The 27,946-nt window shown below is 41.5% G+C and overlaps 2 protein-coding genes and 2 long non-coding RNA genes across 4 annotated transcripts in view; 3 read left to right on the forward strand and 1 right to left on the reverse strand.

Annotated features, from left to right (window-relative positions):
* Positions 1 to 14,354, reverse strand: part of LOC101175628 (NADH dehydrogenase [ubiquinone] iron-sulfur protein 8, mitochondrial) — a 19,258-nt gene extending 4,904 nt beyond the window's left edge. The window contains exons 1-7 of the mRNA XM_004066313.5: positions 14,218 to 14,354; positions 11,446 to 11,501; positions 10,954 to 11,019; positions 9,904 to 9,993; positions 8,516 to 8,624; positions 4,155 to 4,218; positions 905 to 1,033 (exon numbers count right to left, since the gene is read on the reverse strand). Coding sequence (XP_004066361.1) covers positions 905 to 1,033; positions 4,155 to 4,218; positions 8,516 to 8,624; positions 9,904 to 9,993; positions 10,954 to 11,019; positions 11,446 to 11,488 — 501 coding nt within the window. The 5' untranslated portion in view covers positions 11,489 to 11,501; positions 14,218 to 14,354. The remainder of the gene's footprint in view (positions 1 to 904; positions 1,034 to 4,154; positions 4,219 to 8,515; positions 8,625 to 9,903; positions 9,994 to 10,953; positions 11,020 to 11,445; positions 11,502 to 14,217) is intronic.
* Positions 14,355 to 15,332: 978 nt separating this feature from the next.
* LOC144994160 (uncharacterized) lies at positions 15,333 to 15,729 on the forward strand. The gene is made up of 2 exons (XR_013657585.1): positions 15,333 to 15,422; positions 15,617 to 15,729. It is a non-coding gene; the product is annotated as an uncharacterized LOC144994160 (long non-coding RNA).
* A 6,252-nt stretch (positions 15,730 to 21,981) lies between these two features.
* Positions 21,982 to 22,378, forward strand: LOC144994164 (uncharacterized). The gene is made up of 2 exons (XR_013657595.1): positions 21,982 to 22,071; positions 22,266 to 22,378. It is a non-coding gene; the product is annotated as an uncharacterized LOC144994164 (long non-coding RNA).
* A 538-nt stretch (positions 22,379 to 22,916) lies between these two features.
* Positions 22,917 to 27,927, forward strand: LOC101161221 (histone chaperone asf1b-B). The gene is made up of 4 exons (XM_023949844.2): positions 22,917 to 23,236; positions 24,454 to 24,569; positions 25,941 to 26,117; positions 27,481 to 27,927. Exons 1-4 carry the CDS (start codon positions 23,128 to 23,130, stop codon positions 27,676 to 27,678), a joined length of 600 nt encoding a protein of 199 aa, XP_023805612.1. The 5' UTR covers positions 22,917 to 23,127; the 3' UTR covers positions 27,679 to 27,927.
* Positions 27,928 to 27,946: the final 19 nt, after the last annotated feature.

Below are 27,946 nucleotides of genomic sequence, written 5' to 3' on the forward strand. Positions count from 1 at the left end.
GAGGGAGGGATGGACGGACGGATGGACGGAATGGAAGTATGGATGGACGGATGGATGGATGGATGGTTGGCTTTCACACAAATAAAAATGATTATAAAGTTCTGCAGCATCCCCCAGGTTCTCCTCCACATGCTGATCCCGTCATCATCACATCAGTGGCTAAAGCTGAATTCCTGACTGCTGGACGTGACAGAAATTCTTCGCTGAAGAAGTTCAGCTATTGGGACTCTGGAAACATTTCTCGGTGTCGTGTCGCCACGCTGCCCAAATCCCACCGCAGTGGGATAATGGACACCCTCACCAAGCGCCGCAGGACCTCAGCCGTCATCTATGCATTAGATGGACATGGACGCCTCTGTGTGAACCACATTGGGTGTGAATGCTGTAACTTGTTCATGTTACTTTTTAAAACTAGTTCACCTGCGTTTGTCTCCTATGACACAAGTGTTGCATGCTTGTGGCTTGGCTTAATGTTATATAGATGTTCATTTTTCACAAGAAGTTGTTGCTCTTTGTGGCTAAAAATAGTCGACACACCAGATTAGGAGGCTGCAGAACACTCAAACTATTAACAAACACACAGTTGATATGTTTATTGATCGCCTACAAAGTATTTAGAAATATTTAGAATAACACATTGGTCACACTTGGGAAAACGATTTATTATCTTTTGAGAGTTATTATATTGATCATTGCTTATAAGGCATTAGTAATACGTTTATAAAAGTAATCATGGCCTTTATATTTCCTATAACAGCTTATAAACACATTATTAATGCTTGTTCATGTCTTTATAAGGTGTTACTGAAATGTTTTACAAAAGGGATTTCTTTTTTTCCTCAAATATGAAACACAAACATTGTCTGAACAGTAACACTGCTCCCAGACAGAATGATGCACTCACCTCTACGATAGCATCCACCGGACACGCCTCCTGACAGAAACCACAGTAGATACATTTGGTCATGTCGATGTCGTAGCGAGTCGTCCTCCTGCTTCCATCAGCGCGAGTCTCGGCTTCTATGGTAATCGCCTGGAACACACAGTTGGGGGTTGGATTCTTGTTAGCCACACAATTTTCACGTTTCAAAGCAAAAGCCTCCATAAAAAACGGGCAGACTATTTATTCAGGATGTTAAAAAACAAAGCGCTCCGTACGACCATCCCTACATGGAGCATCTACGCAGACAGGATAGCACTAGAGCGGGGGTGGGAAAACTACGGCGGGGGCCGCACAGGGCCCACTAAACTATTTAATCAGGTCTGATAAACTGTAACAGATTATATGGATAATCTTTAATAACGTTTAAAGATTCTGGTGTGTCCCCATAGATGGTGCTCTACAGATAAATTGACATTTGTTTAGGTTCAGAAAGTTATTCTGTATTCATGTGCTGTGGGAAGATTTAGCGGTTTGTATGATGGCGATTGTTCCAACACCACATGAACGCAACCTTTCTCCAAGAGTTTTATAAGTACATTTTGTACAGAAAAAAGGTAATAATACAGTATAGTTAATAGTACATGTTCAGTACAAATTTACTACCAAAGAAGTGATGTACATGAGGAAGTTACACACAACTTGTTTACACCAGGGTCCTAGTTAATCTGGGTTATAAAATATAGTAAAAAGTCTGAGAAGTTTGGATTTTTTTACATTTCTGAATCAGATCCATCCCAGCCTCAGCTAGACCCCTGTGCTAGATCATTGACAGTGAGCAATCCTAAGCAGCTACAGGGATGTACATTTGGACGGGAAATTCACAAATGTAATCCCTCACTGTCACTATATACCAGCGAGTCTCAGCAGAATTATTTTTCGGTTTCTTTAGGGACCGTCAGACCAACAAAGCAATCCAAATGTTAAAACAGAAAGAGACATAGCTACAAACTAAAATGTAGAACTCTTGGCTACGTCTCATGTCGTCGGCGAAAAAAAGATAGTGATGAGTAAAACAAGACAAATCAGACAAAACAAAGCTGTGCGATTGTGAATCAGTGCTGAACAGAGGAGCTCTGTTTATTTATTCTTTCAGTTCTGAGGTTAAATCTTTTAGTTAACTGAGCTTTAAGCTCGATGACCCAAAACCAATTAATTGAGTGATATAGTGACAGACACAGTGGGAGGTATTCAGAAATGCCCTGAAGCCACTCTACTCCACCCGATGGGACCAATTAACGATGTCGCTTTGCACATCAGGCTGGCACAAAGTCACAATTCTGGAGAAGCGCTCGCTCAAAGGTCTCCACCGACACTGTAGAGCATCGCATTGATTGAACTCATCCATAATCCATTCCTCCTCTAATTCGTCTCCAAAGATAATCTGCGAGGCATTTGTGGAACGCGTGCAGTCAAGCGGACCAGAAGCGCTCGGATGTCCCTGCAGTGACAGGTGCTGCTACCGTGTTCCGCTAGCAAATCAGCGCTGTAACATCCGAGAGCTCGGATATTTGCGCTCTGCTCCCGAAAATTCAAGTACAAATATCCGCAATGTCCAACGTAGCCGATTCTTGAAAATAAGGTAGTTTAGTAAAAATACTCAGGCACTATATCTTTTTGCTCTAAAATGCAAAACAATACTGGATTTGAGTTCATAATCTGAAAGAAAAAAAGCAGACAGCGCAGGGAAAGTGTCACAGGAAGTTATAAAATCTTCAAAATAAAGTGAAGCCTCCCATTTTCAAAGTAAAATTATTTGGGGGAAAAAATGAGGTTTAAGTTCTGTTTACTGACACCATACCGGCAAACAGACAGCTGCTGCGGGATGGAGAAGCATCCAGCTCGGCCATCATAAATCTTATGATATTTCTCTTATTTTCATGGAGAAAATATTAAATAGATCCTGTAGTTGTTATTTTTCCCCTCTTGAATGAATGTGGGTCACAGAGACACGGAGAACGGCTTTAGCGGCAGGACGGAGAGCAAACCGGGATGTGAATGAACCCGGACATGGAGACGTGATTACGATGCTTCTGTAGAGCTTTTTCAAACAGATCAATGATCTCTAAACATCCTGCATGTCTTCCATGCGTTGTCCTGAGAGACACAGGTATCTGCTGGAAATCCAAGTATTGCTCACATCCGTGTTTATGAATGACTTATCACATGAATTTGTATTTCGTGGGAACAAATTAATTATTTTGTTCCCACGAAATAATTAATTAATTGGTGGGAACGAAATTCGTGGAAACTAATTATTTTGTGGGAACTATTTTTTTTTCCACCCATGTCAGACCCCGGGCTCCGTAGGAGTCAAACTTTGAGGATGAAAAACTGTGAACATTTTCAGGATTTGTTACAAGATGATCCAGCGAAACAGTGATGTTTATGTTTGGAAGAATGGTGGTTCGATCTGTGAATTGTTGAGCCGGATTTGTGAATCGAATCACCACCGACAAAACGATCCACAGCCCTATTTTAAATGCTTTCCTAAAATATTGATTTGATTTCCTTTCATACAGTGAGAGTTTTTTATGAGAGGAACCGTAGAAATAGTAAATATTTTTGCTATTCTTTGCATTTCTATTGGTTTCAAAGTCAACAGTAAAAAGAATGATGTGTCCATTTGTGCATGCGTGTGCTTGTGCCCATTGTATTGCATGATCAGGCACATCAAAGAAAGTAAAACAAATCAGATTTGAACTTTATCTGCTGTGTGAAACTCATCAGTTTAGCTTTGGATTTTGTCTCAGGATTTTTTAAACATTCCCGTCTCCGTGGTCTACTCACCTTTCTGGGTTTAGCTCTTATCCTGAGCTCATCCAGACTAACCACAAGCATTTTAAAAGCACCTGATCAAAAAGGAGCAGACTACAAAACAACTTTGTAAATTTCATATTGAGCAAATTCAGTTTTAGACGAGTTAAATATTAAATAGAAATTGGCTTTTTGAGAGTAAATCATTTAATTTTCTAAAGCCTACTATTTTGGGCAAACTACATTTGCCAAATTACAAGTAATTTCAATTTTTAATTAATTATTTTCAGTTTGAACAACTGGGACTGATTGTTTTTTGCTTCTCCAACCTTTCATTTCACAAACTGTTCAGCCCACACTATTCTAGTCTAATCCAAACGTCTTCAAACAGGTAGACTTGGGTTAATTAAACATGGATCCGGTGTTTTAATGGCATCGTGTGAGTGTGTGTGTGTACCTGGGCCGGACAGATGGCTTCACACAGTTTGCAGGCGATGCATCGTTCCTCTCCTGATGGGTACCTGTCAAAGCATTTCAGAGAAACTAAACACATATTGGAATTGAAATATAGATTTATTTTCTCCACTTGGTCAGGATCTACAATATTTTTTCTTAAACATACAAGTTGAATAATAGTGAAGGGTTTTATGGAACATTATAACTAGTGGTGTTAAATAACCACGTTAATCACCAATGATGAATTTCAGAGAAATTAGTGCGTCAGTTATCGTGTTAATCTCCTTTTTAAAGGAGACCGGCAGCTAAAGTAGAAAGCTTTCTCTGAAGCGCCGTCTGTGCGTGACGTTAAACCAGAGCAGTAGTGACACACGACCGGAATGAACCGTTTACATGCAACATGATTGGATAAACAATCAGCATAACCCATCCACCTCGATCGGAAAGAAATTTTGATCTGAACAAGTCCGATCGGGGCAGACTATTCTGAACAGCGTGTTTACGTGACACGTTTTTCTTCCGATCAGATGTTCTTTCCCATTACTTTTGTCCATGCAAATGCAGCTAATGACACAAATCTTCAGTCATCAGATCTGTGTTTTCATTCTAAAATACTTTCTATTAAGGTTTGAACTTTGAGAGTTGATTCAAGAGACTTTTACAGCCTTAAAACATCTAGAATCCTACTGAAAGGGTTATTTTTAAAGTGTAACTCCAAGGGAACTCTACTTTAATAGATATGTTCTAAACTGCAAGCTGAACAAATCAAATTTTGCACATTTAATCCAGACTTTTACACTGCGAAGATCTATTCAGTCATTTTTTATGAACCGAGTGTTGTTGGTTTGATTCGTCATGTTAAAGTCATAAAACGGGGTCAGCTAGGCCTTAGGGCGTCACTGTGCTGAGTCAGTGGATGAAAACTGAAGCGTTTCCACATCAGCTCTCTCCAAAAATTGCTCATAAGCACGACGATTCCCCCTCTGCTCCTGTGTGCACATGTCAATGTCACCCAGCCTCAGAAGTAGCCGGCACCCGGCGAGAAATGTAGGAGGTGATCGCCGCCTACATTTTGTAGGGGTGTTGGGATAAATCGTTTAGGATATAGATCACGATAGTTCATTTGGCGATACTTTTATTGATTCCAAATGCTGTCAGGACGACATTTATTGAATTATTTCTGAGCGTCCTTCAGCGTCTGACTCTCGTTTTCCACTTCAACCTCCAACCTATAGTTAGCAGCAGAGAACACGGAGCCTCTTTGAGCAGCTCTACACCACATTAAACAACAGGAAGCCTGCAGCCAGAGGCAGCTTGTTTCGTTGTTATGAGACATGAACGACTTAGTTTTTACTTAGGATGGTACCAAACTGAAACTCTGTCTCATGTTGCTGCCAGTAACATATAAAAACGAGGATTGTGGTGCTTTGTAGCTCAGATGAGAACGAGTGAAACTCTGCAGCTGCACAGCGGCTGATGCACGGGGCCAAAATGCTGACAGCAAAGCGGGCCAAAGTCCTACAGAACCTCCCAGCAATAGATTCTAGTTCAGATACCTGATGGGTCAGAGTGATGTGGACAACGCTCTGAAAAAGGCTCATCATGGCGATGAACATAGTTAACTTCCACGGGTGAGAAAAGAGGCTGCAGACTGCCACTTAAATAAAACTCTTAGGCACATTAAAGCGTCTCCTTCATCCATTCATGCTGCCTCATCATCATCACTTTAGTGTTTCTGCAAAGAATGAGTGTTTTTTTTCCCTCTTTACTTTTTAAGCACCATTCAGGCTCCTGAACCGTTTAAAATTACTGGAGAATCTACATTAATGTTGAAAATAAACAACTTTATTTCCTCAATCCTACTTTTAGAACCTTACTGGTTCTTTCTTCACACTTAAAAGAAAAGAAAGAAAATGTGTTCTGGTAGAATATCGGGATCCGTATCGAATCACCAGACTCCTGCCAATACACACCCCTACTGTTCATTATACCACGGTCCAGGTGAATACTCGATTCTGATTGGCTGCTGGGTGTGGATTAAAAAGTGAGAACTCACGCCTGAAAAAAGTAGTTCCGGTCACGTAGCTTAAATGTTTCGTATCACTGCGCTGGCTTCTTTAAAACAAACTTTAGTGAGACTTTAGAGAGACTTTTTTCTTCATCATCTGGACAAAAACAAGCGGTAAGAGGAGAACCTTCTCTGAACTGATGCTTTATTTAACACATCGTGGTGCATATATATCACTGTTCTTTGCCGCTGCAGTCTACTAACCAGTGTGTTGTCGTGTTACCGTGACAACATGTTGCACCACAAAACAAATAGCGATTCAAAAATAACAAGAATAAAGTCCTAAAAACTGATTGAACATTTATTTCTTTTGTAAGTGACCATGGTATAAGCGGGTTAATGGTCTTCAAAGTGTGCATTAATTTCTGATAATGTGCATTTCATCAGCCATTAACCCTTACTTTACCACTTTGAACAGGTTAAAATTCAAACTAATGTTAAAGCAGGATGTGTTTCAGTCCCTGAAATGAATTAAGTGAATTCAAATGAAGCCCTTCTTTTTTGCAGTTAAAAAAAGTCAAAAACGTAAAAGTATAAATGGATGAAAAAGGACGTTTTTTTTATTTGATGGTATCTATTTGGTTTGTTAACCCAGTGTTTTTCAACCTTTTTTGAGCCAAGGCACACTTTCTCATTGACAAAAATCCCGCTGCACTCCAGCATCCAAACATTAAAAAAGTAGAAACTCTACAGTCTGTATTGATGCACTGTTCCTCCATGATCTCACGTGCATTTTTGTGATAATTGTGGCAGAAAAAGCTGGAAGTTGCAGCTGTTTGTTCTAAAATATTTAATAAAAGTTAAAATAGTTTTCAGTATTAATTTTCAACTAAATAATTTGACATTTTACTCTGGTAGTTGTTCTTCCCTCCAGTTTATTAACATGCAACTTTATGTAACCTCACAAAAAAACTAATATATTCTTTCTAAATTGTGATTTATTTGTTAAATGTTGGTGCAAAAGCAACTGTAATTTTTGAACAATTATATGATCACAATATGTTTGATAAATTTTACACAAAAAGACACATTATATTCATGTTTTCTGTAGCTACATAAAAAGTCAACATGTTGAAGTTTTATTAGTTTTTCTTTTGTTATAATCAAAGATGAAGTCTTTGAAAACTTTAACAAAAATGTTTTATTTCTTTTTAGATGATTAAATTTGTTTCAATTTAATTTAATTGTGTCTGTTTCACCTTAATCCTGTTTCTTAAATGTTGTTCTTACTTCTTTTTAAGTTTAACATTTAAAATAATCCAGACGTTGTTAGAAAAGTGTTTCAGTCAGAAAGATGACTTGGACCAAACTCTGGGATGTTTGGCTGTTAAGAAACACAAACCTTGAAGGAGAACTAAACTGTTGACCTCTGACCTCTGATTTCATCAAGAAGATGGAAAAACTGGTGGATGTGTGTTTGTTGTGGTTGAAGACGTTTAACAGGGAAGACTCATTGTAGCGCAGAGATGCATTCACTTTAACCCAATGCATCATGGGAGATGTAGTGATGTCAGACAGACTCTCTTCTCTGAGCTTCATAGTTTTGTTCACTTGTTCCACGGTCTGACACCGGATTCTGTAGAAAGCTACACCGCTAAAGACGAGCTTTAGCTGCTATTTTTGTTGGAACTGAGAGACATTATGAGCAGAATCAGAACAAGGAAGTGAAGACTTTAACCACTTCTGATTGGTTAGACTGATGACATGTGATTGAGCCTCCAAGAATGATTGGTGGAGACAGTTAAAGGGGCGGGACTTTTCAGAAAACAGAGCTGTAGCTGCAGCTAAATCGCGCTACCGTCATTATTATGAAAGTGTCTTCAATAAAATAAAATAAACACAAAGAAAAAAGTATTTTATGATCTTTCATATTCCCTAACTAGTCAGTGTTTTATCAGGGCCTGTTTGGATGAACACAGAGCTGATATCCTGGAGATGGAAAATGTTTATAGATCAGTGAAAATGGGTCATCTCCCACGGCACACCTGACCATTTCCCGTACACTGGTTGAAAAACACTGTGATAAACGGACATTGAAGGATGGGCATCTAATAAGCTATATTTGCTTCTGCCTATTCTTTTTTTATTGGTTTTTTATATTGAATATAATGTAAATAACAAACTAAACCAATAAACCACATGTGCGTCCTACTCTGAAAGGCTTTGAGGCTCCTGGTGACCCGTCTCTCACTTCTCACTGGAAGCTTCTGACTGTAAGGAAACTAAAGTAGCAGCAAACTCTTCAGAAAAGTTTCCACACAGACCCAGACATTTCTTGGTGTCCTAATGCTCACCTGCGCAGGGCGTGCTCTCCTCTGAAGCGTGGCGACAGCGGGCCCTTCTCGAACGGGTAATTGATGGTGGCCGGTTCTCTGAACAGGTAGCTCATCGTCATGCCCAGACCTGTCGCCAAAACACACACATTGACAAAACCACAGCTGCTAACACACTGACACAAAACCTCCTTTCTTACCTAAGAGATTTTCAAACATTTCTAGTGATTGACACAGTTTTGAAGAGTTATCCATTGTAAAGGAGTTGCGTGATTGATGTCATCGACATTAACAATTCCCACATCACAGCACTTAGCCGCAGTTCTATGTGCAAAATATCTCTGATCGGATCAAAGATGGGATTAGACTTGAACTGTGTTCATGGATCCAGAAACACTTGATCTGATTATAACAAACGTTTCCATCCGCAACACAACAAATCCTTTGGACACGAGCAGAACTCTCCAAACTACCGGAAACGACCGTAGAAGAAGAAACATTGAGTTCTGTTGTAAACAAAGCTGCAGCATAGAGAGATGATCTACTAAACCTGATTGTATTATTGTTATCATTATTATTATTATAGTGCTTGTTCATTTATAATTTCTTTTAATCAGTGCTTTATTTCCGTGGCGGAACGGAGCCGGAAGTTGAAAATTGCTTTCCCATCTAGTTAATTTAAATGCAGTTCTATATAACCTCACAAAAACCAAATTAAATGACATTCTTCCTAAACGCTACTTTAGTTTTTAAATAGGTCTATTTTTTATTGTTTGTGCAGGAGCAACTGTCATTTTTGAACAAATAGGCCTAAAATCACACAACAGTTGATAGATTTTAGACAAAAAAAGACCAAAATTATGTTTATAAGTTTAATTTTAACAACATAAAAATGTTTTATTAGTTTTTATTTTGTCTAAATCAGAAATGTGACTTTAACAAAAATGTTGCCTTTATTTTTGGTGATTAAACGGTTTCATTTGACTTCACCTTAATCTTAATTCTTTTATGTTGTTGTTGCACTTTATAGAAACTTGACTTAATAAAGTTTGAAATTGAATTTGTCCTTCAATCCAGACATTGTTAGAAAGCAGTTCAGTGATGAGTAATTAAATGTTTAAATTACCGATCTAGCAACAGACACAAATTGCACTGTAATATGTGGCTGGTCGAGCTTTCGTGTCACTACATCGAGCAGAAAACAAGTCTATCTTAAAATGTAAAATTCAGAAAAAGGGTTTATTTGAAATCCTCTGGAGGACAACGAGTGAAGAAGACGACGGATGAAGGAGGAGTTCAAACGCTTTGCTAGGAAAACTGCGGCTGCAGAGACTAAAGCAGAGCCGTCTGGATCCACAAAAGCACAGCACGACATCCTCATGCGTCGCTAACAGACGTGGCAGTCGAACCTCGGAAGAGTTCGGTCCATAGAAGCGTCTGCGCCGCCCGGTCTGTGATGGACTTCATATCCGTAGGCACCTCTTGTGCATTGACATACTCTAAAAAAAAAAAGGAAATCACAATGAAAATGATTTGTTTTTCTACGACAATAATGACATTCATTACAGCAGACGTAGAAAGCATTTCTAAGTTAAAGGTAACTAATGAAGCCTCATGACTCCACTCATGCGGTCCACAAACATCTCCAACAGACGTCTGGAAGTGTCGTCATCCCCAAAATGTTTGCTTCACAGCATTTCAGATTGTCATCTAGAGTTTTGAATAAATACAAATCCCTTTTTTGTTCTTGTTATTTCACAGAATGTAAGCATCTCGAACATAAAAAAATACATTTCACTCAGTAAACACATTTTGAGGGATTATGTGATGAAGAAAGATAAGAAGGTTAGGATTACGGCTGCAGGACAAGCGGAAAACTCGTGATATGCAATATTAGTGATCAATACTGTGATGACGATATAACTTAAATAAATAAATAGAAAAACAATCAAAAACATCCTTTGCATTTCACTGCAACAGTTTAATTTAAATAAGACTTAACATAACTTATATTATAGCCCAGATGACCCTCATCTACAGAATCTAACATGAAAGGGCTCCATCTAAAGGATGTAAAGCCGTCCATCCAATTGGTCAAATGCACAAAATGGATTTATTTGATTTGTTAAATACTTCAAGCTGCCATGAGATGGTTTTTAACACATTTAAGGTAACCATTTTTCACAATCTTCGCCGACTTTTGCGATATCAGTATTGCACAGGCTGATATCGCGATAACAGTAAATTTGTGGTTTTATTGTGCAGGCCTAGACCAGGTGGACTGTTCCTACTACAGGGGTTAAAAGGTCAAGAGGCTCCCGCTGGTCTGTGTGACCCTCCACGGACCGGGACGACCCAAAAACCCCGCAGCACCGTACGCCGAAGCGTGTGACTGAGGCCTGCAGTCAGAGGACGTGTTCGGTTCCCGCGGTGACTGTAAGGTAAATGTAAACACTTACTGAATCCACACCTCTGGTGGGACACACTGAAGCATCTCACCGCGTTCTGGCTGACCACAAAGATGCCTGCAGGGAAACAAATAGAAATAAATGCAAATGTGTGAATAAAAGCTGAAAAACCATCTTCAGGTTTTATCACTGTCATGGATGGATGATCTTATTTTTTTACCCAGCATTCTATTTGATTTTTCTAAGTAGAGTTACAAAGTGTAACAATGAGGATGTCAGTTTATAAATTAAAATGTTACATTGTGAAATGTTTATTTAAATAACATTTTATAACATCACGTGTTCAGACACAGTTAACACAGCAGCAGATGCTTCAGACTATTATTTCATATGTTGACACATTTTACTCATGACAGTTTGAACTTGTTTGCCTCTATTGCAATCGTCTGTGCGGTGAGTTCAGTGTTCGCATCTGGTGATTTCTGCGCGTCGGACCTGAACACAAGAAGCAAAGAACAACCCGTCCATTTTTAAAAGTCCTACCTGAGCGCGGCACAGAGGACAGCAGGCGAATCGTTGCAGCCATGAGGTCGTTCCACCTGAAACCACAGACAGCGTGAAGAAAGAGGCTTTCCTGACAAACACCGTCAGCTACTTCGGCTTTCAACGCCTTTGAGTTTAGTTGACGATGGTGCAAAGAACGGGTGGAGGTTTCCGGCTTAAACCTCCGTTCATCATCTTCTCATTTCCAAAGCGTTCCCAACGGTCTTTTGATTGTGATGATGCAGTTTTCTGCCAAAATCTAAAAACCTGAGACACTTTCTAGCACATCGTTTCTGCAGAGCGGCAGGAGTTCATCGGAGATTCACCTCTGAGTTGTGGGCACCCCCAGTTCCCCTCCCCTTTGCTGAGAGCTCTCTGTTTTAAGTCCCACTAGCTTACAGCCCCTCACACCCCCAGGCTAACAGTACTGGTGAGCCATCCAACTGTGCGGTTTGGATCCAGATTCCAGTTCAGAAAACCTCAGAAACAAAGACGTTCATGGATCTGGGTGTCTGCAAGTGGACGATCAGAAGGGGGCGGAGCAGGGAGCACGAGGCTCCGCCCAGCATATTTTCTACTTCACAAATTAAGAAATGTTATTTTTAAGCTGAATTTTCTAGAGCTGGGTTGATAAAAATCGATTAATTGATCTGAATCAACGGAAGCTTAATAAATCAATAATCGATCTGTAAAAGTAGAGATCGATCTTTTATGCCTTCCTTTTTCCAGTGACTAACGCACAACAGCACTAAAGCCAAAGTCTGCTAGCTTGATGCTAACGTGTGATGGAATTTCCCGTAGAACGGCTAATGCTAACGCTTGCCGACCTAAACAAACATTTCTGACTAAATGAACAGCTTTAAAGACTCACAGGCAGGAATTTTACAAACTCTTAAGAGGAAACTTTTTTGCTCCAATCTTGTGGAATAAAATGTGATGCTATAGCGAGAGCTCCACCTAGTGGCCAAACTGAAACGCCTCAGGGAGAGGCAGAACATTTGTTTTGTAATACGAGTCAGAACCGCAACAATGTTAATGATCTGCACAGTTTTGTTGGAGCTTCTCTGTTTGAGAAATGCTGTAACCCTGTATGGTTTTAACAATCACTGGTTTATTATTTCACTGATGAATTTACTGTATGTCAACTGTAGCAGAAAACATCTATAGATTGTTAATGTATTTCTATACAAATATGTCCAAATGTGTAAACCGAGTAAATTCAAAAATGAATCGATTCTGGAAAGTATTGGTGATACTCAGCCCTACAACTTTCCTTATGTGTCATCAGTAAGATGTCACAAGAACAGAAAAAACACAACTTTAATTGAAATTTGGTTTTTAAGATCCAATAAAACGGCCGTCTTCACAGATTCAAAGTGCCGAATCCAGGTAGCTTTAGTTTGTCTTTCCTTAGGGATGATCCGGAATGATGAAAGCTGTAGGTTCTCAACATGGCTTCCATCTAGCCGTCTGCCTGATCATTTGATGAATCCCAAGGTTGACAAGCCCAAAACTGGGATCAACAAAGCATCTTTATCTTATACGTTGTCTATAGTAAAGGTATAGCGCAGAGGCTGTCCCTGCGCATGCCGAACTTGGTTTCTGCATTGGGAAGGGTTCATTTTTGTGTTACAGAGCATTCTGGGATAGTTTATACTCTGATTTCCATTCGGCAGAAGGTACCGTGGCCTTAGCAGCTTTCTGGATCAATTTCAAGTGAAAGGCATTCAACGAGATCTGTCCCCCTAAACATTGAGGAAACTCGATGAAACGCGTGGCGTTCGTCGTTGCAGACCCGAGTTCCCCACGCCACATCATTATGCACAATGTTAATGAGCCCAGTAAGGAGCCGTCACAGGTTCAAGCCCTTAAAACAGAATAATGAACTGCACTCCACAGACGTAAAGCAGGTAATTACATAAAATGACAAACTCCTGGAAAAAAATGTAAAATTGTTGAATCACTTGAATAATGTCCTGTGACAAATTGATGGTATTTAGAGCACAGATAGTGAAGATGTGGTATTGAAAAACCCGTCATCGACCGGTGATTACAACGTTTTCCCACTGTTTTAGCCGCATTGCAAAGACGATAGGCGGGGAAAAAATATTAAGAACTTGCATAATTCTAAGTATTAACTTATGTGTTCGGAATTGGAAACTATCGCTTGTGGTCACCAAACGATAGAAAGTTGTATCTTGAGGTCTCTACTAGGGATAACGTTTATGTAAAATCTATATAATGTCGACTTGAATGGTCCCAACTGAGTGTAAAGATACAATGGTGTTCTTCCTACAGCATGGTCTATTATAGTAAACCTGCTGTAACCAGGAGGAGGTTTCAGGCTTAAAACTCCGACAAAGTATTAATTTCAATAAACTCTGAAAAGTTCTTTGTCTTGTTGTGAAGTAAAGTGGTTTCCACAAACAGAACAGGGGACCTGCCGGGTTGTTGTCAGGAAAGCACAACAAGGCGCCGGTTTTAATTGATCACTTTGTAATTCCAACCAAAAACACACAAACCGAGTTCTTTATCTGCTAAAAACAACATTGTTATTTCAGGGTGGTGTTTAGCGGATCCAGTGGAGGAAATCAGATTAATTTATGGCCGCTATGCTAGTAATGCACTTTCGCTCAAGGACGTTTAAAAGAAGGACACCGAGATTAAACAACTCATATTTATATTCTTATATAGTTTTCTAAAACATTGATCATATGAATAAACTATCATAAGCGGTAAGCTTTGATTTCTGTTAAAAATTTCGTAACTTACCGAAATTGGCGACCAAGGGTAAATGTGCAACGAACACCGGAAGTTAGCCTCCTTCTACTTCCGTGTAACTGCTTAGTTGGCGCCGCCTTCCGGCCTGGAGTCGGAAGTGAACTTTTTTTAATTCAGATATTTAGCTGAGCCAACACAAATCCTTGTTTTTGAGTCATAATTTTAAGTAATAAGCAATCCTGAAATGACAATTCTCTATTTGAAAATGCATTTTTCAGTCTAAAATTCAATATACAGGCTTAGCATATGAAAATACAGTTTGCATTTCAGAATCCAATTTTAAAATTTACAATTCAATTTGATAATTTTTAAGCAAATTTGGGGGGATGGTAGGCCCCACCCTGATGAGAGTCTGACAGTTTCCATTTAAATTTGAATTTTGACAACCAAAGCGCAATGCAATGCATATCTATGACACTAGAGGGCGCTGTTTTGCATTTTCATTTGAATTGTGACACAAAACAGCATGCAGTTCACAATGCATTAGATTTTAATTTACTTTAAAAAATACTTTCAATCAAACCGTTTATTGAAGTGTCATTTTTTAAGTATGGTTTTGTAAATTACAAAATGTATTGTTATTTGAATTATGACATAAAAAACACGACAATTTAAAATGCAATTGATTTTTCCTTTTTATATTTTTGATGTTGAATTCTAAATTGCAAAATGTATTTTTAGATGCCACCCCTAAATTACATTTTGAATTGTCTATTGAGAACTGCATTTTGTGGTGTAAAGTCTGGTTGATTTTTTTGGCAGGATTTATATGAATGGATTTCAACAAAAAGCTGTCTTCCTTTATTTACATATAAAAACATTCAATTGAGTTATGAATAAAATTTATAAAATAATTTTTAATTCATTAATGTTGTTTTTTGAAACTGAGACTTTCCAGAGACTTTAAAATTTAAAAAGAAATAAAGCTCTAAAACTCTGAAGTTATTTATGTAAACTAGTGCCTTTTTTCTTTCTTTCATCTTGTACAAAAGACTCAGATACTTATGGTTAAAATACGTTCCTGTCCCTTTAAGTTCTGTTTAGAGTTAGACGCATGCTCATTAAAAGAGTGATGACGTCATCGTGTTGCTGCACGGCACCTGCCTGTCTGTTTTCCTCCGTGCGTGTGAGAGTGCCGCTGCGTGGCAGGTTGAAATGAAGTTTTTCTTGGAAGTTTAGTGTGCGTTGATGACAAAGTAAGTTTATGTTAATATATGTTACTTGGAGTAATTTAGTTCAAATATTCAGCATGTTTACGTAGTGCACAGCTAAATAAGCGTTAATTAGTCAATAATGAGCATAAAGCGCACGTGGGCGCTCATGACTTCTTTGTTCTTTTTATGTGATTTAAGTTGCATATTAAGTTTATATTTGTGTTTGTGTTTATTAGAGACCACACACACACACCTACCTGTGTTCATCCACCTATGGAAATGTACCTGCCACTGTATGTCAAGTCAAAGGATGTAAAGCCTGAAGCGTGGATTATAATTATTGAAGCCACCCTCCTGCCTGCTGTCATTTATTCCACGCACCCACTAACAGAAACAGCCTCATCCAGGCCTTGAAGTAGTGTTCTGGCCGACACTCCTGGTTCGAGAGTGGTGTCACCCACGAACAGTTTTTGATCCCATATCCTCCTTTACATTTTGGTCCTTCGAGCCGGATGACACTGCCCTTAACCAGTTAAGATGGATGAAGCTCTGAACTATGAAGCAAGTGGTGCACGTCCCCGACGCGTAGTTCGTCCCCCTCTTCGATTTGAAGAGTATGTGGTGGATTTCACAGATCCAACCTTCCATGGACATGAGACAGGAGAACATTTGACCCATTCACCTGAAGCAGCCAGTGAGACCTCAGACGGACATTCAGTTGCATCAGAGATAGACCCCAGATATGAGATTCAGAGACTGTGGCATGAGCGAGAAAACCTAGTGGTCCAAAAGCCACCCCTTAGTCCTATGCATGACCGGCTGAGAGACCAAACCCTTCTTCAATATGATCTTTCACCGAAGCCACGGCAGTCTATTTCTACAAACCCTGAGCTTGAGGAGATCCGTCAGGAAAGGCTCCTCCTTCAGCAATCACACATTCGGATGGCTGCGGATTTTGAAGACATGTGTGCAATGCAACGGGACATTTTAAGGATGATGGACTCTGCTAATACTGCTCCACCCTGCCAATCAACCCAAAGAACATATGCCGATCCACTAGGAAAGGTGGAAAATGTTAAAGAAGAAGATTGGCCAGCACCCCCACCTCCAGTTTGTGAGAAAAAGGAGCAGGTAGAAACTCACTCACCTATGCTGGAGCGACTTGATAAAATGATGAGAGAGCTTCAGATTTTGCGCAGCCAAGCGCTCTCAACTCCGCAAAGTCAGCCATTGTTGACTAGGCAACCCCCAAATGACACAGATTTAAGACCTCCAGAGACTAATTGGCACAAACGTTATGCTGTGCCAACACAACATAACTATGGTGAAGATCCCTTCCCAGCATCTCCATCGCCCATCAGGTTAGCATCAACACCTTATCACAAGCATGTGGATTCCCCAAATGTCATCTTTCAGGCTAGTTCTGGTTCTAACCGTCCCCCTGCACCCAGTCAGTTGTATGGTCGGAGTTCAAGCTTGGATGCAACTTACCATGGACCTCGTCCATCAATCCCAAACCTCGTCAACCGAGACCCTGGAGAGTTCGCCCACCTGAAGATGGCGTTGGAGAATTTACTCCCTCCTGACAGTACGGAGCTGTTCAAGTACCAGGTGCTGATTAATCACTTGAAGTTGGAAGATGCTAAGCTGGTGGCTGAGGCTTACATCTATTCACCAACACCATTCACAGACACCATGAGAACTTTAAACGAGAAGTTCGGTCAACCTCATCAGCTTGCATTAAAGAGAATAGCTGAAGTGATGAATTCCCCTGACGTCAGGCGAGGTGACGCTGTTGCCTTTGAGAGGTTTTCCCTCCAGGTTCAATCGCTGGTGGGAATGTTAAAGACACTTGGCCCTGATGGGGATGTGGAGCTGCGGTGCGGCTCTCATGTAGCCCAGCTACTTAGTAAGTTACCCCCTGAACATCGAGCAGAGTTCCGCAGGTGCATGTTCAACCGCCCTGACCAAAGATATACCCTTGCAGACTTAGCCAGCTGGTTGAAGTACGAGTCTTGGTGTCAAGACTTTGACGGCCAACTACCATCAAGAGGAGTAAGAGATAAACCACAGGGTCGGAACCCTGAGGGGCCATCCGGTAGACGTTCCACTGCAGTGTTTCATGGAGCAGAAACCAAAACTCAATCACTTAAATCACCAAGCGGCGTCCTACAAAAGAATCCCCCACCATATTGTGCTTACTGTGACAACAGAGATCATCACTTAAGTCAGTGTACAGCAATCAGTGGACTGTCAAAGGAGCAGCTAACTGAATGGATCAAAATCAACCATAGGTGCTGGCGCTGTGCCCGCTCTCATCGTGCTGCAGAATGCACCCTGAAGAAGCTTTGCAGCTTATGCCAAGGTCGTCACTTAAAGGTTCTCCATGATGTCAACACAAGTCCATCTAAGAGGTCTTCAGAGACCACAGCACGCCAACCACAAGATGGAGGTGAGAAATGCACTGGGGTTTTATATCTCGACCGGCCAACAGCAAACAGTCGTGTTCTTCTCAAAGTTGTTCCAGTTCTCATCCGCAACAAGGGTCAGATTCTAGATACATATGCTATCCTAGATGATGGGTCTGAAAGGACTATGCTTCTACCCAGTGCCGCCCAGCAATTGCGGCTTGAAGGTGACCCAGAGACCCTTCCTCTACGCACAATCAGGCAAGATATACAGAATATGAGAGGCTCCTGTATATCCTTTACCATTTCACCAAAGGCTAATCCCAAGACTAAGTACCAGATCAGGAATGCCTTCACGGCCTCCCACATTGATCTCGCTGATCATACATACCCGATCGAGTCACTACAGAAGAAGTACAAACACCTGAGGGGACTAACTATTCAGCCCTTCAAGAAGATCCAACCGTTGCTGTTAATAGGTAGCGACCATCCACACCTTCTCACTCCTATTGAGGCTGTTAGGCTGGGACCTCCTGGTGGACCAGCTGCAATCCACACCAGGTTAGGCTGGACACTGCAAGGCCCCTCCAATGTGGTTTGTCAGTTCAACAGATCACAGCAGTGCCTCTTGACCTCCATTCCACCCCAAATGAGTGAGCTGATGAAGCATGTGGAGAAATTGTGGCAAACTGACACCATCCCCCTCAGGATAGACAAAATAGTGACTCGCTCCAAGCAAGACCATTTCGCTGTTGAGATGCTTGAGGCCAGAACAACAAGGGTGGAGGTCAGTGGAGTATCTCGTTATGCTACTCCTCTGCTCAGAAAGAAAGATATGCCATGCCTGCAAATAACCCCTGATGCTGTGAAGCCAAGCCTGAGAGCTATTGAGCGAAGACTCCTGAAGGACTTGGAAAAGGCTGAGATCTACTCAGCAGAGATGGAGAAACTCATTCAAGCTGGATATGTTGCCAAAGTTGAAGAGTCAGAATTGAGTGACGTAAAGGAGGCTTGGTACATACCACATCACCTTGTCAGTCACAACGGTAAGCACCGTCTCGTGTTTAACTGCTCTTTCAGTTACCAAGGCCAGACTTTGAATGAGTATCTACTGCCTGGCCCCACGTTGGGCGCCTCTCTTCTTGGAGTTCTTCTTAGGTTCCGTGAGCATGCAGTAGCCATTAGTGGTGACATAAAGGGCATGTTCCACCAAGTTCGCCTTCTTCCTGAAGACCGCCCTTTACTCCGTTTTCTGTGGCGCAACCTGGACCTTGATGAACCACCAGCAGTATATGAATGGCAAGTACTGCCCTTCGGCACCACATGCAGTCCGTGTTGTGCTACGTATGCACTGTGGCGTCATGTAAAGGATCACTGCATGCCAGAAGACAAGGTGAGAACCTCCATTGAGAGAAGTTTCTACGTTGATAACTGTCTTCAAAGCCTACCAACAACAACAGAAGCCAGAGATCTTGTCAACGAGCTCCGAGCTCTTTTGTCCTCGGCTGGTTTTGTCCTCAGACAATGGGCTAGCAACGTTCCGGAGGTCATTAGCCACCTTCCAGAGGAAGATCGTTCCAGTAGTGCAGAACTTTGGTTAACGCAAGACAGGACGGACAGTCCTGAATCAACCCTGGGTCTCAGTTGGCACTTTGCCACTGATATGCTTGGCTACAAACATCGCCCAGTCCAGTATGGTGCTCCCACACTCCGCAACATTTACAGAGTACTTGCTAGTCAGTACGATCCATTGGGGTTCATTTTGCCTTACACCACCAGGGCCAAAATCCTAGTCAGGTATTTGTGGGATAAACAAAGAGGCTGGGATGACCCCCAGCTACCACCTGACCTCCTGCAGCAATGGAAGACATGGGAGGCTGAGTTACAATTCCTCCCTCAGATTGTCTTCAGCCGTCCATACCTACCTGCAGGTGAAGCTGCGTCAGTAGCAAGACGAGAGTTGCATGTGTTCTGTGATGCCTCCGAGTTGGCTTATGGAGCAGTGGCATACCTCAGGACGGTCTGTGAAGACAATCACACTCACCTTGCCTTTGTGATGGCCCGCTCCAGAGTAGCCCCAAAACGGCTTCATTCAGTTCCCAGGTTGGAGCTCTGCGCTGCCCAAACAGGAGCACAGCTTGCCAAACTGCTCGAGGATGAGCTCACGTTGCCAATCACAGCCATTTTCTTGTGGACAGATTCAACAACTGTGCTGACCTGGTTGCAGTCAGAGTCTTGTCGCTTTAAGATCTTTGTTGGCACACGTGTAGCGGAAATCCAAGAGCTAACCCAACATCATCAGTGGCGTTATGTAGACTCTGCTCAAAACCCTGCAGATGATATTACCAGAGGCAAGACCCTGCAAGATCTCAGCAAAGCCAACAGATGGAGTTTTGGACCCCCCTTCCTCCACATGCATCCAGACACATGGCCAACAATTCCAGCAGCTAATGAGATAAATGCTCCAACCACTGATGAGCTCAGGAAGACTACTTTCTGTGGGATGTCAGCTACACCTGCAAGTCCTAAGATGAGTGAGCTCAGCCAAAGTAACTCCTGGCAGGAGTTGCTCCGTACTACAGCAGAGAAGCTGCATGGGGCGGCCAAAGAGGACACTTCGTTAAATGCTGAGGATTATCGTCAAGCCGAGTTGTTTTTACTCAAGTGCATTCAAGAGGATAGCTTCCCCAGTGAGCTAAAGCTTCTAAAGGCAGGCAAGGATATCCCACGCAGTAGTCGCTTGCTAACTCTGTCCCCTGAGTTAGATGAGACTGGGCAGCTAATCATAGTTGGTGGCCGTCTTCGTCGCTCAGAAACCCTGGCTTATGATACTCTCCATCCAGTGGTGCTTGACCCTTCACATCCATTCACTCATCTGCTCATCAGAAACTATGACAATGAGCTTAGGCACCCAGGTCCAGAGCGTGTATTTGCTGAAATTCGACGCAAATACTGGATTCTACGAGGCAGGGAAGTAATTCGGAAACTCCAGAGAACCTGCACAGAGTGTCAAAGATGGAGAGCAAAGCCATCGGTTCCGAAAATGGCTGACTTGCCACTAGCTCGTCTCCGTCTCTTCAAGCCTGCTTTCTACTCTACAGGAGTTGACTGCTTTGGACCATTCAACATCAAGATAGGACGCCGATCTGAGAAAAGATGGGGGATCATATTTAAATGCCTCACCGTAAGAGCTGTGCACCTGGATGTTCTGAGTTCCCTGGACACAGACTCATTTTTAATGGCTTTCCGAAGGTTTGCTGCACGAAGAGGAACCCCGGCAGAGCTGTACTCGGATCAGGGAACTAATTTCAAAGGAGGAGAGAGAGAGTTGAATGAGGCATTTGCTGCTATGTCTCCAGACCTCCAGCGACTCTTAGCCCCAAGCAAGATTCAGTTCCATTTCAACCCTCCTGCTTCTCCTCACTTTGGAGGAGTTTGGGAAAGGGAGATCAGATCTGTTAAGACAGCGCTGTACATCACAGTTGGAGCACAGCCCGTTCAAGAAGAAGTGCTCCGAACAATGTTGATCGAAGTGGAGAATATTCTGAACTCAAAACCTTTGGGCTATGTGTCTGCTGATGTTAGTGACCCCGATCCCGTGACCCCTAATTGTCTTCTGATGGGGCGGCCCGACGGAGCACTGCCACAAGTGGTATACGAAAAGAATGAGCTCCTGAGCCGAAGACGGTGGAAGCATACGCAGGTGCTTGCAGACCACTTCTGGACCCGCTTCATCAAGTTGTACCTTCCCGGACTTCAAATACGTCAGAAGTGGCAGTCCTTAACAGACCCAATAACGGAAGGCTCAGTCACCATGATCGTGGATCCCCAGCTCCCAAGGGCACTGTGGCCTATTGGGCATGTCATCAAGGTGCACCATAGCCTAGATGGGTGTGTCAGGTCAGCTGACGTGAAAGTGAAGGACAGGACCTACACTCGACCTGTTGCCCGCCTAATCTCCTTACCTGAGCTCCCTGCGAAAGACTCTAAAGGGACTTTGTAAGATTTTTACTTTGCTCCTTAGTTGTCTTTTGTTGGAGCAAACGTACTGCGCACCTTTGGGGGCGGCTGTACAAAAGACTCAGATACTTATGGTTAAAATACGTTCCTGTCCCTTTAAGTTCTGTTTAGAGTTAGACGCATGCTCATTAAAAGAGTGATGACGTCATCGTGTTGCTGCACGGCACCTGCCTGTCTGTTTTCCTCCGTGCGTGTGAGAGTGCCGCTGCGTGGCAGGTTGAAATGAAGTTTTTCTTGGAAGTTTAGTGTGCGTTGATGACAAAGTAAGTTTATGTTAATATATGTTACTTGGAGTAATTTAGTTCAAATATTCAGCATGTTTACGTAGTGCACAGCTAAATAAGCGTTAATTAGTCAATAATGAGCATAAAGCGCACGTGGGCGCTCATGACTTCTTTGTTCTTTTTATGTGATTTAAGTTGCATATTAAGTTTATATTTGTGTTTGTGTTTATTAGAGACCACACACACACACCTACCTGTGTTCATCCACCTATGGAAATGTACCTGCCACTGTATGTCAAGTCAAAGGATGTAAAGCCTGAAGCGTGGATTATAATTATTGAAGCCACCCTCCTGCCTGCTGTCATTTATTCCACGCACCCACTAACAGAAACAGCCTCATCCAGGCCTTGAAGTAGTGTTCTGGCCGACACTCCTGGTTCGAGAGTGGTGTCACCCACGAACAGTTTTTGATCCCATATCCTCCTTTACACATCTGTTTTCTTAAGCCGCTACATCCCTTTTGTGATCATGGAGTTGCCGGAGCCTCTCCAAGCTACTTTTTGTCATAGTATTATTTGGGGTCTTATTATTATTGTTGTTGTTATTGTGAATTGCATTGGTCTGCTGCTTGATCGTTGCTCTAGTTTAGATTTTTGGGAGATTAGTCGTCATACAAGTACAGATATTAAGTTTTGTTGATAAAGTTTGCTTAAAACTGTCTAAATAAATCCGTATTACAAGGGAAAAAAAGTTTGTGACTTTAATTGTCTGCATGTTCTGTGACTGGACGTCCAAAAAGAGAAAAAAAACGTCAGTACTACCAAATAACCACTAGAGGGCAGAGGGAGGGAGTCAATGCGCTTAACTTGAACGTGTTTGAGCCAGGGAAGAAGAACAAAGTGACGTATTTCCGGTTGCCAATCCTTCAATTTTATGCAGACGGTTTAATATCGGTCTTCTTTCCCTGGAGGAACGTAATAAAATCCACGTTTTGTTTTCTGCCTGCGCGGCTCTCCAGCACCCAGTCCGGTTGTGGTCAGGTCTACAGCGGAGTTGTGGTTAAATTTTGTTTTTTTTGCCATTTTTGTTTTAATCATGGCAAAGGTACAAGTATTGAATGTTGCTGTTCTGGACAACCCGAGCCAGTTTGGGAATCCGTTTCAGTTTGAAATAACCTTTGAATGCATGGAGGATTTGGCGGAAGGTGAGTGCTGGATTTAGTGAATCATGCACTTTTTAAAGTTTAATGTCCTAACTATCTCTATGTTCGCACTTCAAGGCTACTTTTTGTGACAGAAATATAAATCGCAGAACCGTATTTAACACCTGGAGAGCCTTTTATTATGAGAAGATTGTTCAATTTACTGTTCGGCTTCTTTTTCTTGGTATTTTACTGGACAAGTTTTTTTGAGTTTGGCGCCGGCGCGTTTGAGAAATAAAACTCCGCCCCCTGCGTGTTCTCATTGGTTCCGAGATCGGTCCGTCTGGTTTGCGAGGACCTGATTGGCCAGTTCTTCAATTCAAGTCGAGGGTAAAATTAAAAATTGTTAAAAGAGAACAGAACTGTTCTTTTTTTTGCTGACTCATTTTTTAAACAAACTTTATTGAACACAACGATCCAATACAAAACAGTTCACTGCAACAACAGGAAAAGAACAAGGCTGGGGAGTATTATCACAATTCATACAAAGACATTGAATCTGACGCGCATATCGACTGTTTTAGTGGGTTTTTCTTCATGTCAGAATGTTTTATTGACAAAGTTAGAGAAATGTGGGGTATGATTTGGATTTATGAATGTGACATTTGCATAAAAACAATATGAGATTAATTATATATAATTGTTCTTTTGGATGAGATGGGCATTGTTAACGACTTCTTAAATACTTTGCGAAATATATTTATATATTTTACCATCTAAATTTGAAATAAAGGACAAAAAACACACTAAATAGGATTATGCAATTCAAGAATTTGGATATTTATATAAAAAAACTAAAAAAAATACAACCAAGATGTCAAGGCTACACACACAAATTTATGTTTTATTTATTTAGTTATTTTTAGATTTATTTCAAACATGTAAAACAGAACATGTAGGTCAAATACAAAATAAGACAGTCAGACAGATCTTCTACCTTTTTAGTTCTCATAATGCCTTCGTCATGAACTGAATATTATTGATGGAGAAGTGTTTGACCAGCAGCTGCACTATGGTGTAGTGGTCAGCACTTGCCTGGGACAATAAACCGACTCTGACTGGCAAACTGTCGGGGTTGTAGCCCAGTACGGCTCCAGCATCCCAGTAGTAGTAGACCCTGAATGCTGGCGGGTGGTTTTCACCGCTCAAACTACACACCTGCTCACCCACTTCTGTGTGCACATTTGACTGAAATGTGTGCGTCTTCTGTGTGTTGCCAGATCTGGAATGGAAGATCATCTATGTGGGATCAGCTGAGAGTGAAGAATACGATCAAGTTCTGGACTCGGTTCTGGTCGGCCCGGTACCTGCGGGAAGACACATGTTTGTGTTCCAGGTGAGTTTTCTGAAAAGGTGGTGTTGTGGTTTTTTGCAGCCGTTGAAGATGAAAGCAGATTTTACTGAAACTGGTGTCATTCTGAATCTGAAATGACAAAGACTTTAATTAGAGCTCTATGCTTCATGAACAGGATGGTTCTGATTCTGACGGAGCACTTAACTCCTAAAAAGTTTCTTTATAGTCATTCAAAGCACAGTGAGGATTCTGATGCTCTCTGACTGTTTGAAAGAATATAGAAAAGTCAGGGTTAAAAATAAAAATACAGCTTAAATGTAAAAAATAAATCTAAAAACATCAGAGAGCAAACATGTTTTCTATGCAACTGTAATTGTTACTATAAAAAGTTAGAATAAATAAATGAGTAATTTAACATTAAGGAGTAGTTACATTTATTTTTCATTACTTTTAGTTACATGTAGAAGTTACTTCTGGCCCTTTGAGGACAACCACTAAAGTGATGTGGCCCTCAGTGTAAATGAGTTTGACACCCCTGGTTTAACCGCTAGCTCCACGGATAAAGTGGGCGTGTCCGTTAGCCTGGGGGCGGGGCTGGCAGCACGGACTCTTCTTCACTTTGTGATGTCACAATGTGGCTCATTTTGAGAGAGCTGGTTTTTAGAGGAAAACACAGAAACGCGTGCAGCGTCTGGAACCAAAATGCAATAGTCAAAAATAAAAGTTCTGAACCGAATAACCATAAATCATGTCATAAAGCGCTTAATGTAGAACAGGAGAGGGATTCTATAAGATCGCTTCCTTCCACTCCAATCTTTGATTTAACGTTGAACTATCCTAAGTTTATGTCTTTGTATGAATGCTGATGGTATTGTTTTGGGCATTATTCCTGCCTCCCGTTGTGCTGTGGGCAGCGGAAGAATCGGCAGAGAGACGACAGCGGCCTCCTGAAGAGGAAATGCTGCGGGTGTAAAGGACAAAAAATTGAACGGATGCATCTCTTTCTAGAAAATGTCAGAGGCGTTTTGGAACAGATGCCTGCTCCTCTGGATTTCACTACATTGTGTCATTGCTTCAGAAATGTGGGATGGCAGAGTCGGCACACATCATTTATAAAACGATCGTTTGGAGCAGCAGTCGATGGAATTTGTTAGTGATTGGAGAATTTACACAACAGTGTTGTCTTCCTGGGGCTTTTCAGAGAAGTTAATGACCTTTGGTCCTTGAACTGGTCTTGCGTTAAAACTGGTAACGTTTTGGTCCAAATTTGCAGAAAAGTTTACGATCTGGTTGAATGTTCTTAATGCAAATCTCCTGTTTTACATCTTTCTCTTCCTTTCTTGACATGTTTCTATTTGTCGATCAAAAGTCTTTTTTTTGTTTGTTTGTTTTGTCTCCTCCTGACTTAACTAGGCAGATGCTCCGAACACAACCCTGATTCCCGAGAGCGATGCCGTCGGCGTGACCGTCGTCCTCATAACCTGCACCTACCGGGGACAGGAGTTCATCCGCATCGGTTACTACGTCAATAATGAATACACAGATCCAGAACTACGGGAAAGTCCGCCTCTGAAGCCAAACTACTCTCAGGTAACGTGAAGAGCAAAACAAATGTCTCGGAGCGACGTGAAGTAACGCTGCAGATCATTCAAATGAGCCTCGAAAAGCTGATAAAGCGTCTACTTTTTTACCAAACTCACAAAAATGACCTGTTTTGATAGAATTCCTTAGTGAACAAAAAAGGCAATTTACTGCTATAAATAATTCAACCCACTGTTTTCCTGTCTCTCTCTTTATTCTAGTATCTACCTCCTTTTTTTTGCCGCTTAACTCCTCCTACATTGTTTCATTTATTTCAACCGTTCAACTATTCAAATGTTCAGCTCTTTCATCTTTTTCCAGCTGTGACTTTTGCTCCTTCAAATCCTTGAATTTTTCCAGATATTCCGGGATTTCTGCCTCCATCAAAATAAATGGGGAATCCTTGGTGCAGAAGCTCGCTGGTTCGATACCCGGCTCTGTCATTTTTCACAAAAACCTCTTTTTCGTTATTGTGCTGATTTCACTTTATTTAAGGTCAAATTTTTAACTAATTATTTTTGCCAGTTATTAGCCTTTAAGTTACATTTTCTTTCAGCAGCATCAACGCTGCATTTTCTTTTGGAAACGCAGCTCCTTCTTGTTCAAATTGTATTTTCCATGAATAACTGCTCAAATCTTTGAATGAGCCGCCTCAAATGTCAAACGTTTGAAGGCAACATTTCCTACTGGTCCTTGAATGCAGCATTCTATATGAACAGTAAGCTGCTGCTCCCCGAAAAAGGTACATTTAATAATTATAAATAAACATTTACAATAAGACCAGCTTCCGGTTGCATTTCCCGAACAGGTTCGCTTCTTTGCAGCCGTTTAAACTACAGATAACTGGATCGCAGTGCTGAAAAAAGCCACACCGTGTGGCAGTAAAAGTCTGTGCAATGCGTGAGTTAAGCTGCTGTCATTACAAGCGGTGCGTCCCTAACTTGTGTTTCGTATTTTTATATCCGAGTGTACATGCGTGTTCGCAATTACAAGTACACACAGTTACCCACAGAATGTATGGTGTTAGTCAGAAAATCAGGTGAGGCTTTCTTCTCTGCGTATTTTAGGTTTTACAGGTGCTGATGCAGAAACATTGAAAACAAAAACTAGAAGGAGCCGCATTTCCAGAAGAAACTGCAGCGTTGACGCTGCAGTTTCTTCTGGAAATGCGGCTCCTTCTAGTTTTTTTTTTTTTTTTTTTTTTTTTGCCGTACTGCTGAAGGAAACCTGAAGAGTCATAATAAGCGCCGGACGGTTCAGGCTTCCACGGCGTGCGCTAATTTCTGATCACGCCATTAACCCTATCTTATACGTGATGCTGACAGACTTGAGGAGGAATTCTTCTTGACAAACTTCTTTTTAACCCTTGCAGCTCCAGAGGAATATTTTGGCATCGAACCCTCGGGTCACTCGGTTTCACATCAACTGGGACGGTTCGGCCGACAAGATGGAAGACGCAGAGAATGTAGACCCCTCCCCCAAAGTGGGCGGGATGCTCCCCCCATTTTGCAAAGCGGGAAAGATGCCCCCCCTTGGATGGATGCAGGACAACTCCATGGATTGTGTGTAGGAGTGCGGGGAGCTTTACTCCCCCCACAGACAGACCTTTAGATGGATCGACTGGATGGAAATGTGGATCTGAAAGTACTGAATTACTGGATTTTCTTTTATTTCCACCCAACTTTAGTTCCTTTTTTGTCCCAATTCTGATACTTTATATTTATTCGCTGTTTGAAATACAATTATTTGTATTTTTTTATCTCGTGCAAACATCAAGCAGTAATTTCCATGTCTGTTCTAATAAACGGGATTAAATCTATGTGCTGTAAGAGGCTGTT

Source organism: Oryzias latipes, chromosome 1 (assembly GCF_053564925.1).
Source record: "Oryzias latipes strain Hd-rR chromosome 1, Olatipes_Hd-rR_3.1".
NCBI lineage: Eukaryota > Metazoa > Chordata > Actinopteri > Beloniformes > Adrianichthyidae > Oryzias > Oryzias latipes.